Source organism: Anomaloglossus baeobatrachus, chromosome 2 (assembly GCF_048569485.1).
Source record: "Anomaloglossus baeobatrachus isolate aAnoBae1 chromosome 2, aAnoBae1.hap1, whole genome shotgun sequence".
Classification (NCBI taxonomy): Eukaryota; Metazoa; Chordata; class Amphibia; order Anura; family Aromobatidae; genus Anomaloglossus; species Anomaloglossus baeobatrachus.
The window spans coordinates 248,862,810-248,880,779 of NC_134354.1; the positions used below are offsets into that span (position 1 = coordinate 248,862,810).

Below are 17,970 nucleotides of genomic sequence, written 5' to 3' on the forward strand. Positions count from 1 at the left end.
GTTTACAGATGGTAAAGGTTTGTTGCATAAGTCTTCCTTGTGTAACTAGGATTTCAGCTTTAACTTTTGATATACTGAAATAGCTCACCAGCAAATTACCGTTTAAGCCTAAATTAATAAATGGAGCTTTGATCTGTTATACTTTCCATTTACGTTACGGTAATTGAAATTTATGAATGTTAAAGACGTTCTGTTAACAAGCTAAGAATAATAATCTTACCACTTATCCAGTCTTAGGCCAAATGATTAACAGCTCATATTTTATATGACAAAGCAGACAGAAACAACAGATGAAATAAATATTGAACACGTCATCAGTTTTCTAAGTAAATACATTTCTAAAGGTGCTGTTGACATGAATTTCTTACCAGATGTCAGTAGCAACCCATTCAAACCACACAGGCAAAGAAATCAAACCACAGATGTCAATAAATTAAATTATGTGTAATAATGAAAAATCTTTTCTCCTTGCGGAGTCTGATACACCAATCCGGCATGCCAGTTGTGAGGAGACTTATAGCTGCATTGCTCCTCTGGGAAATAAATTAATTTCCCAGAAGAAAATTGCAGCTATAAGTCTCCTCACTACTGGCATGTCGGATTGGTGCGTCAGTCTCCACAATGAAAAAAGCTTTCCCCTTAAAAGCCATCTTAATGTCTCATAAAGCCAGATCAGATAGCATAATTTTCACTGAAGAGGGGCAATCGCCCCAAAGGAGTGTGTCTGGAAATTGAGGTTCTGATCTGGTATAAATCCTAAGTAAATTGACAAAGCTTGTTAACACTAGAAGTCCCAGAGAGGGGTCATTTTACATTTCTAGCTTTGGAACCCAGAGACAGGGTCCAATGACTTGAAGGATTTTAGCTAACATCCTATAATCACAGTCTTTTGTTCTGTAATTAAGGCCATTACTGTCGCACCACAGGAGGTTGTTGTTTTCCATTGAGTTTAGCCATTTAGTTTCTAGTTAGTTCTATTCAGTTTATTGTATGTCATCTGACCCTCTTTCGGGACTTCAGGGGGGAGCTCAAAATTTCTGCGACTTCTAGTGTTAAAGGTTTACTTTTGACTTTTAGGATTGCTACTTCCAATAGGTGACACTAGAGTTTGTCTATTTCTTCCCTGAAGAGACAATCTGCATAATGAAAAAGTATTGAACACATGAAGAAGAGGTGCAAAAAGCCATGGAAAGTCATCACACCAGCTGAAATCTATCAGTAATTAGAAAGGAATCCTGACACTTAGTGAAAAATAATATCATCTGGTTCAACTGATGGCCTGTATAAAGGTGTCTCATTACCATGGTGCCACACAAGAAACATCTCATGATAGGTAAACCCAGTGAGCTGTCTCAAGATCTTCACAAACTTATTGTTGCAAAACATACTGTTGCATTAGTTACAGAGGGATTTCTAAACTACTGAACATTTCAGTGAGCACAGTTGGGGCCACAGTGGAAAGAAAATAGTTTCCCAATAAACCAGTGACAACCAGGTGTTCCCTGCAAGATTTCAGACAAAGCAGTGAAAAGAATTATCAGAAGAGTTCTCCAAGAGCCAAAAACCACCTGTGGAGAGGTACAGAAAAACCTGGAATCAGCAGGTACAATTGTTTCAAACAAAATAATGCTTAATGCACTCAACCTCCATTGCTGAAAAAAAGCATCTTCAAAAGCATTTAAAATTTGTACAACAACATTTAGACAAGCCTGTGAAATATTGGGAGAATATAACCTAGTAGTCATATGAGACAAAAATGAAACTCTTTGGAGGCCTTAATACTCACCATGATTGAAGGCCAAAAGTCACTGCATATCACCCCAAAAATACCATACCAGTAGTGAAGGTTGGAGGTGGGAACATCATGGTGTGGGGCTGTTTTTCAGCATATGACACTAGCAAACTCATATTATTGAAGGAAGGATGAATAAATACATATATCGAGACATCCTTTATAAAAATCTGCTGTCATCTACCAGGATGAAAAATATGAAATCAGAGTGAATATTTCAACAAGACAATGATCCCAAACAAATAGCCAAGGAAACTCTCGGTTTCAGAGAAAGAAAATAAATCTTCTAGAATGACCCAGCGAATCACCTGACCTGAATGCAATAGAAAATGTATGAAAAGAACTAAAGTTCAGAGCTCATATAAGGAGCAGTCGGAATCTTCAGGATTTGAAGAGTGTTTGTGTGGAAGAATGGGCTTTGGTCACACCTGAGCAATGCATGCGACTAGTTTCTCTATACAGGAGGCATCTTGAAGTTGCCAGACTCATCACCAACAAAGGCTCTTGTACAAAGTAGTAAATAAACTTCAGTAAGTGTGTTCAATACTTTTTCCCTGTAATTTCACATTATTATATGTCACTAAATTTATGGACATCTATTGTTTGATTTCTTTTCTTATAAGTAAATATATTTACTTATAAAATTGGTGACATGTTAAATATTTTTTTTTACCTGCTGTATTAGTAAAACTTTTTTATGATGGTACTTTATTTTTTCTTTTTTTTTTGTTCTTTCATTCACTTTTGAGTCTTCTTTTCCTCAACATTACAGATTTGTAATTATCAGAGGATCCCATCAAAATCCAATACAATATGTCTTATGTTTATAGTCAGCCCAAAAAAACAAGTCTTTTATCTAACTGCGCACTTTTGCAAAAATGTTACAAAACCATCAGAACTCTTGATTCTGACAGCTCCCTCTGATATTCCAATCCTTTTCTTAGTGGACAGAGGACAAAGAATATCAAGGAGGACAGAGAAAACAAGCAATAGAAAAAAAGGAAAAAAAGTACAAGATAGAAGCTGTGCTTAGAAATAAACTAACAAAGGCAGCAATATCCTGGATACACAGAGTTCACATCCAGCATACATTACTGGGAGAAACACTCCCATAAAATCGGAAACTTGGATCAGGTTGCATAAAGTCTGAAAAGGAATGAACAAATTAAGCTTGCAGATTAATTCATAGCATCAAACTCTGACCTGCGAATGTTTTAGGAAATAAAACATTTAGATGTCAATTAAGAAAACTAACCTTACATAATGGTATTTTGTGCATTTGGGAGTGGCACTCGCCAACATTAGAAATGTGCTCCACAGCAGTGGATAAAATTCTTTCTGCTTCATTTAATCTTCTACTTACAATGTGATCATGTTTTGGTCTTTCATCAGATTGCTTTTCTACAGATTTCCACTATTTCAATTACCTTTGTCCATAGGGAAATAACTCTTGTGTTACAAAGTACATTTATTCTACCAGGGCAGAGACAGAACATTTATAGTCAATATAAAAGCAGACTCGTTAAAAATGTAGTTGACAATGAGCAAAGTATAATCTGCTTTTCTTATCGAGAAAGAGAAATCCATCCTGATAGTTGTGCCAAGCCTTATGTACAGCGCTAAAGAATATGTCAGCACCATTTAAGCCAGGGGAAATAGATCAATCCAAAATGTGAATATGTTAATTTCTGTCATCCAAGAAAGGACAGGGACGGGGATTATCCGAAATGTAAACTGTCTACCAGAAAAACAGGAAAGTGTTTTAGTAACCCCTTCTCCACGTTTATATACTATAATGTATACCGCTAAGTAAGCCCAAACATTGGGACCGCCACTTTCTCTCCTCAGTCCCCTTCTTTAACATGATGCTGACAGATCAGATTGCATTTTCAATGTGACAGGTCCCTTTTAAAAACACAATCGATAACAATGAACAAGATGTTCCTGATTACATCTAAAGGCTTCTTACGACTGTGTCCCCAGCTGAAATCATCAGAAGTTAAAGACATTGAGGGATTTAGTAAGGATTAGTGGCTGCTAATCAAGGAGAGAGGTACTTGATGCCTTGGAAGTAACCACGATTAACCAGTATGGGCACAGAAAAAGCTTATCTGATTATATAATATGGCAATTTGGATGTATAAATGACTATAATGTGCAGCTACGCAATAAGTGATGAAAAAAGAATTTGAAGTATTGTGAACATAATACTCCTATCTTGGGGGATATTTATGAAACAATTCATTAAAAGAATGTCTCAAATTTTGACAAGTGAGCTACATTTTGGGGGGGCTCTACTTTCACCACATTTCAAAAAGTTTCCAGACTTAGCTGGAAACACACAACAGCGGGAAGCTTAAAGTGGCTATGCTATTATAATAAAGTCATTGGAATGGGCCAACCATGCAATGTTTACTTGCTGTTTGACTGACAGCTTTCAACAGCGGTCAGGGAATAAAGCATCATCTCTGATCCTTTTTCCTCAAGGTCGATAGGTCACTGCCAGAGGTGTTTGGCAATGGTGTAATCTCCAGTGCTCATTCTTGGCCGAATCAAGCGTGCTTGTATGTGTAGGATCGCCTTTGGCTAAGTTTATATCAATACTCTTCAACATTTAAATTATACCATAAAGAAAAAGTGGTGGAATCATGGAAATTATAAGATCAATAGACAAGTTAATAATATGTAAGAGGTGAAAAAATGGAAGCAACATTTTGAAAATATCTTAACTAATTCAGTTACCAATATGAAAGCCATGCGCAGAAATGTCCATGCTATTAATGAGGTTGTTAATGTTTGTCTGAGTAATGTTCCCCTATATTGAATGCACCTAAGCACTCTATTCATTAAGTTCCGCTGCTGGCAGCTCTTTTTGCAATTGCTCACTTATGATATCCTAGATGTGCTTGATGGGGCATAAGTCTAGAGATGCCCCAGGCCATGCTAGCACATGTAGGCCTCGCAGGCTGCTCACAGTAGCATGAGCAACATGGTCATGATGTGCTTTTTGTGGACACGTTTTGGCTATCTTTATACCTAGTTCTCAGTGCAACTACTGTAGGGGGAGTGGTCAATGAATATAGCTCGCAAACGTATCTCAGAGCTCCATGTGGCTCTCGTGGTAAGAAATGTTGGCAACCACTGCTTTTCGGGCTGTCCAGATGGGGCAACTCCTTTAGTGCACAGAACAGAAGATATGCACAGAAGAATGTTAGAAAGAGCTAAGTATTGTTTTGGGTTAAATTGAAAGTAATAATGAAATGACGCAGTCAAGATGATTTTTAATTTTGATGTTAAATTCTCCTTCATACAAAGTTGATACACTAATGTCTTCTTTCTCTCCTGCAGTGGAGCCTTCTCCGAGGTGTTTCTAGTAAAGCACAGAGCTACTGGACACCATTATGCATTGAAGTGTATCAAGAAAGTGAACAGTTCCAGAGATCGAAGCCTGGAAAATGAAATTGCAGTGCTGAAGAGGTAAGACTTCTATATGTCATGTGTACCAAAATTAAGTGTTTAGTATTTAAACTAATATCTCTGAGATTGCTTGTTTATCAAGTCATTCAACTTCAAGACAAAAACTGTGGACTGTGATATTGATGACCATTCCATACGATAAGTCATCAATATCATATTGGTGAAGGACTAAAACCCATCATCTTCACCAATCAGCTATTATCAGCTCTAGCAGTGTCTGGATGTACCCAGTGTACACAACTGGAACACCATAGCTCTATTTACTATGTATTGGCCATTATAAGGTGTTGCAGCTAGGTTCCTATTGAAATTGTTGGGAGCTGAGCTCCCAGGAATGGTTGACCCAGAGTGCACAGAGCTGCACTGTTCCAGCTACCATAATACACTGTTTTCAGGCTTCTACCAAAACTGATATAGCTGATCTTGAGGATGCTGAGTGTCAGACCCCATTCAATCTGATATTGATGATGTATATTGTGTCAATAATTTCACTCCTGGACAAACCCTCTAAAATCAGTTTAAGAATCATATTAATCAGTTAATAATGGCTTGAAAGGGTTTTTGTACTATATTGTGATATGCCAACACCCAGTGAGATCAGAATGCCAGAATCCTCACTAATTTGTAGATTGATGTGGACTGCTCAGTTCAAAGTTGTTTTTCCTGCACAGTAATGCTCACAGCCAACAACCGCTATGCAATACAGGTCCTTTCACATGGATGGAGCTGTGTGGCAGCTATAGGCTATAATATTGTATGATGGAATTAGTTATCCACAATTTAAAATCTGTATTTTAGCAACAAAGTTATTGTCTGAATCTGAAACAAATTAACGCTGATGAAAGTTTACAAATACTTGACGTATACAATGTTATGTTGATTAATTTCTCTGAGGCTCTATAGATGACTGATGACTTTACTGGTTTTAGTTAAATCCTTAAAGGGAACCTGTCAGGTGCAATATGCATCCAGAACCACGAGTAGTTCTGTTTGCATATTGTTAATCCCTGCCCAACTGTCCCTGTATGTAAAAGCATAGATTTTTTTCTAAAGATCTCTAATCTTATGCTGATGAAGTTAGGGACTAGTCACAAGGGCGTTATATCCCTCGACTAATCCGCCCTCTTAGCATAGTAGTACACCCACAGGGGTGTGCTAACATTCTATTCAATGCAGCGTCACCAGCAGTGATGTGCGTACCTGTGCTCGCTGTGACCACGCTTCAGAATGCCCAGTACTTCCGGTCATGCGCAGTAGACCTGTCTAAAGCCGGAACGCGTACACCTGGCTTCATACTGCACATGACTGGAAGTGCCTGGCATTCAGATCAACGTTCACAGCAAACACAGGTACATTGGTAGCATCTTAGCATGCCCATGTGGGCGTACCACCATGCTAAGAGGGCGGACTAGTCGGGGGATATAACGTCCTCAGGACTAGTCCCTGAGCTCATTAGCATATCATAAAAGATCTTTAGAAATACTTTTTCTATAGATCTCTTTATCTATGCTAGTGTATACAGGGATGATTAGGCAGGGATTAGCAATATGCACCCAAAACTGCTCATGGTTCTGAGTGCATATTACACCTGACAGGTTCCCTTTAACATGTTTAGCTCACAAATAAAGTGTTTCCTTTCTCAATCTTCACTATCAATTATAACAATGTAACTGAAAAAACGCCAAAACATTTTGTCCCCTTCTATCAGGATTAAACATGATAACATTGTGACCCTGGAAGACATCTATGAGAGCTCTTCACACTTCTACCTCGTTATGCAGCTGTAAGTAATCTCCTGAACTGGATGCATCGGTTAATAGAACTAAATTCACTCATTTACTACAATATATTGTTGTCTATAGTTGGAATATTCTAGAATTGCAGCCCCTCAAGTTACAATAATAATTGTTTCCAAGACAGCCATTAAAAGTTGAAACTTTTGCATCTTCAGACTGTAAATGGAAAAATTTAAATTGTTCCCAAGCCCCAAAAATGTTCGCTCAAAATAATACAAACTTAAGAAGATTATAAAAAAATTAAGCTAAAATAAAAAATGTAAGTTTTAAAAACACACTATTTTAGCTGCTGCAGCTCTGTATTTTAAGGTCCTGCTATATAATACTCAATAATTGTATGACTTAGCCCACCATTGGCAAGTTTCTGCCTATACACAGTGTAGGCCAGACTAAGCTCGACAAAGAGAGGACTAGCAGACCTGATGTAGCTAAAGCCTCATTCAGTGATTTTCACATACGCAAGTCCGAGTGTCATTGGTGCATTAATTCGGCTTTTCATCATTGTTTGGTGAGTGTTAGCTTTTACCATCAGTGTTTGATTTGTGATTTTCATGTATGGAAAAATATATATATTACAATTTTTTTCGATCCTTTACAATATAAATCATGGACAGTACACGAATTGCAGACTCATGCCATCCGTGCTCATTTCCACGGAGCCATAGACTTGCATGGCTGATTTTCATCCGTTGTGGACATGTCTTCAAAATTTTTTTTGCAGCTACATGGCCTGTAAAGAGCACCATTCTGTGAATAGCTCTAAAGAGTTTAATGGGTACATGGTCTATCCATGAAAATCAGGATAGCACACATACGTGACTCACAGATGACTGGATGAGGACTAAAACTGTGAATTTCTAAGGCTACTTTCACACTTGCGTTGAACGGCATCCGTAGCATTGCGTTGTGTGACGCATGCAACGGATGCGTTGCATATAGTGGCACAAGGGATGCAACGGATCGTAAAAAATAACGCAATCCGTTATAGTTTTTTTTCCTTGACTTTACACATCTGGGCATGCGCAGTTGTGTAAAGACGGATGCGTTAACGGAATCCGTCAAATGATAGATTCTCATGGAATCCGCCATCATAGGCGTCCATTATAAAAACAATGGACGCCAACAGATTCCTGCAGGTTGCGGTTTTTTGACACTCCGCCAAGCGCAGAAAAATGCTACATGCAGCGTTCCATCTGCCCGACGGTCACTGACGGTCAGCGACAAAGCAACTGATGCGCCGCGGTGCGCATGCAACGCAAGACCATCCGTTGCTATCCGTAGCTAATAGAAGTCTATGAGGAATAAAACGGTTTCCTGCAAAGGTTACCGTAATTCCTCTAGGCTGCGGATAGCCATCCAACACAAGTGTGAAAGTAGCCTAAAATCTATAGGAGTAATAATTAACAGGGCAAAACTACACACCACCAGAAGGTGTCTAGTGTCTACCCTTATTTTATGCTGCCATGAGATTGGAAAACATAAATCTGGGGACCGGTTCCCTTAACTTGAAATAATTTGAAGAACATAATAATTTTAGAATTATGGGTGGTGATATGCATTTATAGTCACAGAGAGAGAACATAACCCAAAATCAATCTCAAATATCTACAGATCTATAAAATAAAGTCCAACATCCTGGGGTTCAAAATCCTCATTGAGAAAAGTCTGTCGTATGAACGATCTTCATGAAGAATAATAACATTATCACAAATAATACCTACTTCAGATGAATCACTGCTCCTTCTCTAGCTGATCAAGCATCCCTTTTTGTAGCCATGGAAATTCAGACTAGAAGGAACATTGCCAGTATGTTACACATGTACGGAATGAAATAGATGTAGAAGTAGCATTGTGTTACTCATTTGCAATAAAGTAAACTTCCATCCAAAATGTTAGTCTTGCCCTTTGACTAGTATGGTATAGTGTAAATAATACCTACTTTTTTCCAATCATAGGGTATCGGGAGGAGAACTTTTTGATCGTATATTAGAACGTGGAGTGTATACAGAGAAAGATGCCAGTAATGTAATCCGTCAAGTTCTCTCAGCTGTAAAATATCTTCATGACAATGGCATTGTTCACCGGGACTTAAAGGTAAAAAAACATAACATATCACCTTGAGTCTAGAAGGCCAAAAATTGTAACCATTTTTATTAAACTGCACTGAAATGAGAAGTTATATTTTTTATTATCTTTCTTTGAAATAATGAGCTAATAAAAACATAAAAATCCATGAAAACACGTAAATCCATGTGTAAAAATCACCATAAACACAGATATTGTTATTGTTTTTAAGCACAAAGGTCTACCTATGCCATAACCTTCTACATTGTACATTGCAGCCAGAAAACCTTCTTTACCTCACCCCAGATGAAAACGCAAAGATTATGATAACAGATTTTGGGCTTTCGAAAATGGAAGAAACTGGCATTATGTCTACCGCCTGTGGAACGCCAGGATATGTTGGTAAGCTTGATAAATATTTTCACTTGCTAAACTACAGAAACAGACAGAATGTATTTCCTACATGGACCAAACATCTTGTTACAAATGTAAGACAGAGCCTAGACTATATTAGCCATATATATGAAATACCTAATGTAAAGCTGCATTTACACTGAAAGATTATCGAAAATAATAATTCTTAAAATGCTCATTTCACAATAATCTTGTAGTGTAAATAACCTGCCAATCACCTGATGAATGAGCAAAATATTCCTGGTGGTGTATCGTGGTCTGTAAACAAGCCTTGCGCTGCCGGAAACAGTGGCAGTCTACGTCCACTGAACCTTCTTTACATTGAGTATGACCCACTGAGTTCTGCCTATATAAACAGGTCACTATATGACCACCAATCAGTAAATGTTAACCAATCATTGGTTGTTTAGTATCACTTGACCATCCATCTTAACGGACCCTAACTCTCACTATGTTCGGCCAAGCATTCATATGTTTTCAGTAGTATGTCTATTCTCTTCCCTTGAAAACAAAATGATCAGGACTTTACATTTGAATTGCCCAAACCTTATCTACTCCAATATCTGTCACTGGAGAATAGTGAGGCCATCATACATATCAACTGGATGTCCGGTACTGTCTAAATCAACTATTATTATCCAATGTGTATGATATAAGGAAAATAGAGAGGCATTTGACAGCCATATAAATGGTTAGAACTTATTAAAGTCTCTATGGAGGCAAGCAGAAACAATTATTACAGTACTAGGGAAGTCTGAAACAGCTGTTTAATAGTGGTAACAGAGGTTGCACCCTCAGTAAACTATCCTTACTAATGATAGGCAAGTGTGCTCGGCAAGGCTTGGTATTCGATCAAGCATCAGGGTGCTCGGGTATGCTTAGTGCTTGGCTGAGTATCGTGAGTGCTCAGATGTGTCGTTTGTGAAACATCAAACACAAACCGCTGGCTCGCTTCTCTTAATCATGTAATCTGGCAGCCCAGTGAGAGCCACTTGAAGTCTCTGAATGGCTCTCACTGAGGGATGAAAAAAATGTTTTCGATTGTAGTCTGCCCCCCCACCAAAAAAAAATGCTCTCCCTCCCTATGTTTAAGGCTGTATGTGGGTTGAGAGCCAAACTGGCCAATCATTGATTTTCATTATACTCATTACATGACTTAAGCCTGTCCAACTTGACCTGCTCTTCTTGAGTAAGAGCACTTGAGTCTCGTAGTGTTCACTCATCATTTTGAGTACTAAACATTGTACTGCTCACCCACCATTAATCCCTCCCTTAGGATAAGTCATCAATATTATTAAGCCAGAAAACCCCCTATAGTAATGATAAACCTTATCTTATCTGAGCCTTTAATCGATTCCCAGATTTACCTATAGGAATTTGAAACCAAGGATAACATAGACTTGCACCTGGCTCAATGTTTTTATGTTGAGTCTTTTTAGAATTTCTTAGTTACTAAAATGTAACACTTATTCAATTGAATACAATTAATACATTTTTGTGTAGTTGAGATGAAATATGTTTTAATTTTCTTTTAGCTCCAGAAGTCCTTGCACAAAAGCCATATAGTAAAGCAGTGGATTGCTGGTCTATTGGAGTAATTACATATATTTTGTAAGTAACTCATTTAGTACGTACATTTCCACAGATTTCCGATTTTTGTTTCCCATTGTTTGATAAAGCAACAAAATATATCATACATGTTAGAAGTGACTGAGACCAATGATTATTTGGTGGTGGGTCACCAGAGCTCAAAATGTTAATTATTGCCAAATACAAGCAAAAAATAAAGAAAAAAAATGAAATTCGCCTAAAATGGTAAAATTGGGAAGTACAAAAGTGAATATATATATATATGTTCTGATGTATAGGCTTTGTGGATATCCCCCATTCTATGAGGAAACGGAGTCTAAACTCTTCGAGAAAATAAAAGATGGATCGTATGAGTTTGAATCACCATTTTGGGATGATATTTCCATATCCGGTAAGTGAATTTTTATTGCATTGATATGAAATACATTTTCTTCTCTTAAGAACCTGTAAAAAAATAAAATAATAGAAATTGTTGCACCAGAATTTATACTAGATGACGTCTTGGAGTCTAGTTTTACTATTTTTTTGGTTGTCTTAAATCTTGACTTCTTAACTTTAGTCTTTGATATTTTTTTAGCAAAAGATTTTATCACCAGTCTTCTGGAAAAAGATCCCAAGAAACGATACAATTGTGAAATAGCCCTGAAGCATCCATGGTGAGATACCGTTCCTAAGTCCTCTCTGTAGGGCAGAATCATTTTACTGCGATTTAACCACATGAACAGCTGTTAAAAAGGAATCAAGTGGTACTTCACATATTAGTACTACACATCTATCCGTAGTGTCATGCTACAGCTCCCGTCCTAGCAGAATAAAATCAAAATGATCCAATAAACACAGTATAGTAATTTGGAAACATCTCAGTATTATATTCGTGTCTACCAATTATGATCACCTAATTAGGCCACGCTTGGCAGAGGGAATTAGAGACAGTTAATACAAAGCACACTTGTAAATAGCTTTCTGAAAGCAGAAAATTAGTGTGCTAATGTATTTGCTGACAAAGACAGTCCTGTGTATGCAGTTACTGATAATACGTCCAGGCTCAGACATTTTATAGGAATGGCGCTTCTTAAGATAATAAAATGAGCCCTTAGGATAAATCATGATGGACTCCCTGAGAACGAGAAAGAAGTGGCCCCCAATATATGTTCTAATACATAAGTAACATTTATCAAATCTTATTAGTTGACGCTTAAGACATCAGAAACGTCAAGGTTACTTTTAATATTAAGCACAAGTCAGAAAAACGACCCCTTCTTTAAAGAAGTTGTCCCCTTTTAGGAAAGTGGCCCCAAACTCTGTAAAATAGCTCAAATAAATATGTTAGCAGATACTCACAACCTTAATCCAGTGCCAGCTTCCTGCCACTGCTTCAGTCTGAGGGTTTTAATTGAAGTGATGATATCAGGTCAATACGGTAGCATGTGTCACCACTCTAGTCAATCACCTAGTTCATTATTCGTTCACTGAGCTTAGTGGCACCTGATGTCAAGTAGTGATGAGCGAGCACTACCATGCTCGGGTGCTCAGATGCGGTCGGACGCTTAGATGGGGTCAACTTGTGTGCCAAGTATAATGGAAGTCAAAGGGAAACGAGAGCATTTTTTCCAGAAGATCTTACGAAAAAATGCTCAAGTTCTCCCTTGACTTTCATTATACTTGGTATACGAGTCGAGCCCCACTGAGCATCCTACTGCTTGTTACAAGTACTGAGCACCCGAGCATGGTAGTGCTCGCTCATTGCTAGTGTCAACCTCTAAATAGAGTCTGGCAGAGCAGTGATGCGTGCTATAGACATGACATCACTGCTGCAGCCATAACACCGGACTGGCGGAGCAGCAAGGCGCTGTACCTAGGAAGCGTGAGCACCCACTGAGTTGGCAGCTGAAGCTATTTTACAAGTTTGGGGTCTACTTTCCTGAAAATGGACAAACCATTTAAATACAGTATAAGGCACCTTCTCTAATCCTGGCAATCAGCGGTTAATTCCTGTGCAAGCTGCATCCGGCCACATTTGCCATTCAGAGGCCAATCTGCGGAGGTGTAGCGTCACATGGCAGCTATTCAAATGGATGGCTCCCCATGTATCGCGTGGGCAGGCAGAATTTGCTGATAGAGAGGGACCTTGACATAAATAGCAGTACAGTACATTAGTAATACTAAAAAATTAATAAAAGTGAAACTGATGTGAAAGACAAACCTCTTCCACTCCATACTGTATAACAGCAATTATCGGACATCAGCATGAGGTATCTGTCAAGCACTACTGGTCTCCTGTGTGGGAGCCTTGTCTACCTTCCTGCGAATCTGAGAGCTATTCTCACATTTGTTTCCCCCACATATCGCAAAAAAGGTATGAAGTATGCTCTCTAGTACATTAACAATGGACTTTCATACTCTGCAGGATTGCTGGGAATACAGCTCTCCATCGAGACATCTACCGCTCAGTCAGCATCCAAATCAAGAAGAACTTTGCTAAAAGTAAATGGAAGGTGAGTTCTGCTGTACTGAGTCATAATTTTATTGTTATCTTCATGGCTTCGTTCTGCAACGTAAAAATTAATCCATTTATCACAGTGTAATGCACAGGGGTTTTGTGGTTTTCAGCATTATCACAATGCATCTTTTTTACTAAATGGCAACACTTGGTTAACCACATCATTGTGTTCCCTACTGATCTTTTAATATTATGTACGTGCATAGGATTTTATATGAAAAACTGAGCTCCGAATTGCATGTTCTGAAATTAAGTCAGGTGCAATATGGACCCAGAACCACGAGAAGTTCTGGGAGCATATTGCTAATTCCCTGTGGTTGTGCTAACATGCTAATGAATGCGCAGCATCAGAGGATGATCTCACTCACCTCTCTGCTGCCAATGCGTCCAACTCTGGACTTCGGCTCAGTGTGCATGATCCCGAACTTTCGGTCATGCGCACTACACGAGTTTGAAGCCAGGACGCATACACCTGGCTTCATAGTGCACATGACTGAAAGTTCGGGATCATGCGCACTGAGCCAAAATCTGAGTTGGACGCGATGGCAGCAGATATGTGAGTGTGATCATCCTTTGACGCTGTGCATTCATTAGCATGTTAGCATGCCCACAGGGGCGTGCTTACATGCTAAGGGGGCCGACTAGCCAAGGGAACTAACACCCTGGCCTCATTAGCATATCATAAAGGATCTTTAGAAATACTTTTTCTAAAGATCCCTTTATCTATGCTACTATAGGCTGGGACTGTTAAGGCCCCATTACACGCAACGACGTATCTAACGATATATCGCCGGGGTCACAAATTCTGTGACGCACCCCCGGCATCGTTAGCGACGTAGTTGCGTGTGACACAACAAACAGCCGTTAACAATCAAAAATACTCACCTTATCGTTGATCGTTGACACGTCGTTCATTTTAAAAAAATCGTTGATTGTTGCTGGACGGAGGTTGTTCGTCGTTCCCGAGGCATCACACATCGCTACGTGTGACACCTCGGGAATGACGAACTACAGCTTACCTGCGGCCGCCAGCAATGAGGAAGGAAGGAGGTGGGCGGAATGTTACGGCCGCTCATCTCAGCCCCTCCGCTTCTATTGGGCGGCCGCTTAGTGATGCCGCTGTGATGCCGCACGAACCGCCCCCTTAGAAAGGAGGCGGTTTGCCGGCAACAGCAATATCGCTAGGCAGGTAAGTCCATGTGACAGCTCCTAACGATTTTGTGCGCCACGGGCAGCGATTTGTCCGTGACGCACAAACAACGGGGGCCAACGATACCAACTATCGCTAACGATATTGCTGCTTGTAAAGCCCCCTTTAGGCAGGGATTAGAAATATCCACAGAGCACTGCTCACGGTGCTGGGTGCATATTGCACCTGACAGGTTCCCTTTACACTATAAAGTCTATTGTGTTATGTAGAAACAATACATCATAATCTGAACATTTTTTGTATATTTCTTTTTGAAACAAATGAAAAAAAAATAATAATAAAATATTTTTTTTGCAGCAAGCCTTTAATGCAGCAACAGTGGTTAATCACATGAAAAAAATGCACATGCATACCGACCAGGGCAGCTCAGGATCTGCCTGTGAAGTGAAGAATGGATTGCCCACTATCAAAGTGACCAATGCCACAAGACCAGGGACTCCCAGTACTATCAGTGAAGAGCTAGGAAAAACCCATGAGAACTATAATTTGCATCCTAGCAGAGATGGAAATGTACGTGAAGCAGCCAATTTAAGAAATAATTCTGATCTAAAGAAAGCAACAGTAAAGGAAGCTGGTTCCTCCAAAAATACCAGTCAATTGAATCATCAGTTTCAGCAAAGTAATGTATCGCATAGAGATTCCAGTGGACTTAAATCAACAGATTGTCAAATGTCCCCCAAGCCAAGTCATGAGGTCCAGAAGTCTAAGAAGCCAGTAACAAATGTAAAACAGAATAGTGCTACACAAACTAGCCCAGTACATCCAATGTCACAAACAAAGTCCATGGCACAGGCCTGCAAGATTACCACTGTAACTCATTTGGATAACAACCCCAAAGAAACCAAACAAAGTTACCCAAAACCTAAAAGTCCTTCTCAATCACTTGATCTCCCCTCTTCACCTAACTGTAAAAGTCACACACATCACAATTCACTACAGAACACACCTTCAAGAAAGAACCCTGAGAAAGAAGCTAGTTGTTCAAGGAGCCCAAATAAGAAGGTCAATGCTCAGTCCTCTGTCCAGGAAAGTACATCAAGGAACAGTACTCCAAAAAAGGTAAACCTGGATATCCTGTGCATGGATCTCCCTCATTGCAAACCTTTGGATTTATCAAATGGGACTGTGAAGAATGAGAAAATTCCAGTCGCCACTAACATATTTGTGACTAATGGCATCTCAGTAGAAACGTATGAGAAGGGAAAACCTATTTCATGTCCAGAAACTGGCCAGATGAAGAAAGGTCACAAGAAACAGTAAGTCATTCTAAACACTACCAACAGTTTAAATAAAACAGGCAGAGATTCAAGTAAAATAATGTCTGACAGAATGGAGCAGAAGGCCTTTCGTAAATAGGGTTGTTATACACGGCAAATGTGTGAACATGGCAAAGTGACATACTTTTGGGTTCCCAATCTGATCTTACAAAATATTCTCTATGTTTTCAACCTAAAGGCCCCGTCACACTAAGCAACATCGCTAGCAACATCGCTGCTAACGAACAACTTTTGTGACGTTGCTAGCGATGTTGCTGTGTGTGACATCCAGCAACAACCTGGCCCCTGCTGTGAGGTCGTTGGTTGTTGCTGAATGTCCTGGGCCATTTTTTAGTTGTTGCTGTCCCGCTGTGAAGCACGGATCGCTGTGTGTGACAGCGAGACAGCAACAACTAAATGTGCAGGCAGCAGGAGCCGGCTTCTGCAGAGGCTGGTAACCAATGTAAACATCGGGTAACCAAGAAGCCCTGTCCTTGGTTACCCGATATTTACCTTTGATACCAGACTCAGCCGCTCTCACTGCCTGTGCTGCCGGCTCCTGCTCTGTGCACATGTAGCTGCAGGACACATCGGGTTAATTAACCCGATGTGTGCTGTAGCTAGGAGAGCAAGGAGCCAGCGCTAAGCAGTGTGCGCTGCTCCCTGCTCTGTGCACATGTAGCTGCAGCACACATCGGGTAATTAACCCGATGTGTGCTGTAACTAGGAGAGCAAGGAGCCAGCGCTCAGTGTGCGCTGCTCCCTGCTCTCTGCACGTGTGGCTGGACACTGGTTGCTGGTGAGCTCACCAGCAACTCGTGCAGCCACGCTCCAGCGATCCCTGCCAGGTCAGGTTGCTGGTGGGATCGCTGGAGCGTCGCAGTGTGACAGCTCACCAGCAACCTCCTAGCAACTTACCAGCGATCCCTATCGTTGTTGGGATCGCTGGTAAGTTGCTTAGTGTGACTGGACCTTAAGAGTTGGATAACAGTGACCCTAATATAATTGTATTGCCCATGGGTTTACATATGCCTAAAGCTAGCCCTGTTTTCTAACCCTCCGATTAATTCTTTATTAAAAAGTAGCAGTATAGTTTTTAGGTTTATTTTTATTGTTCTAATAGAGCTTATTCCCTTATTAAGGAGATTACCTAAAGATTTTAATGTACAGATGTCAAGGAATTAGATGTATTTAGACTGTCACTGTTCTACAATGTTTAACCTTTGCACAATGTTTTAGGAATAAAACTATATAATAACTAAGAAAAAAATATCAATGCTTGAAAAACCCATTTGGTGATTTTCTAAAGAAGTCTTATGATGTTCCTCAATAACTCAATGTTGACCCGACATCACCGAGGCAAGACTCCGTGAGTGACTGGGCTGTGGCGGAGTTTCATCGCACGTTACAGCCCATCATCTCACACTCTCTCCTTCACCGTAGAGCGCCGCAAGCACGAGCAATGCTGGGCTGTTATGGGTAGGGAAACTTTGCCCAGAGCCCAGTCACTCACCGAGATTGGGTCCCGCCTCTGTAATGCTGGGTCAACTTGCAATTCTGAAAGTTGACGTGACATCACCAGGCATCAGAGGTCACTGCAGCTCGGGTCACAGGCAATATAAAGATATTTGTACCGGGTTCAGTCCCAGCAGCTACACTTTAAGCTTGCACTTGACTCAGAAGAGCGCATTCTGTGCCAGCAGGAAGGGGCCAGCCTTAGATATTGACCATAGCCAATCAGCCGGCACAAGAGTCGCCAACACAGGAAACTCTATCTTATGTGAAGCAGAAGAACAAGATGCTGTGACATAACACTAACAAAAAATCTTAAGACTGACTGACCTTTGTTAATTGAAATATATTGGTAAAAT

The 17,970-nt window shown here is 39.9% G+C and overlaps 1 protein-coding gene across 2 annotated transcripts in view; it reads left to right on the forward strand.

The window, feature by feature from the left end:
- Nucleotides 1-17,970, forward strand: part of LOC142289777 (calcium/calmodulin-dependent protein kinase type 1D-like) — a 138,251-nt gene that overhangs the window by 103,726 nt on the left and 16,555 nt on the right. For both annotated transcript variants that reach the window (XM_075333707.1, XM_075333708.1), the window contains exons 4-12: nucleotides 5,141-5,269; nucleotides 6,978-7,052; nucleotides 9,021-9,159; nucleotides 9,408-9,531; nucleotides 11,079-11,154; nucleotides 11,412-11,524; nucleotides 11,711-11,789; nucleotides 13,541-13,628; nucleotides 15,141-16,099. In XM_075333707.1, the coding sequence (XP_075189822.1) occupies nucleotides 5,141-5,269; nucleotides 6,978-7,052; nucleotides 9,021-9,159; nucleotides 9,408-9,531; nucleotides 11,079-11,154; nucleotides 11,412-11,524; nucleotides 11,711-11,789; nucleotides 13,541-13,628; nucleotides 15,141-16,099 (1,782 nt within the window). The remainder of the gene's footprint in view (nucleotides 1-5,140; nucleotides 5,270-6,977; nucleotides 7,053-9,020; nucleotides 9,160-9,407; nucleotides 9,532-11,078; nucleotides 11,155-11,411; nucleotides 11,525-11,710; nucleotides 11,790-13,540; nucleotides 13,629-15,140; nucleotides 16,100-17,970) is intronic.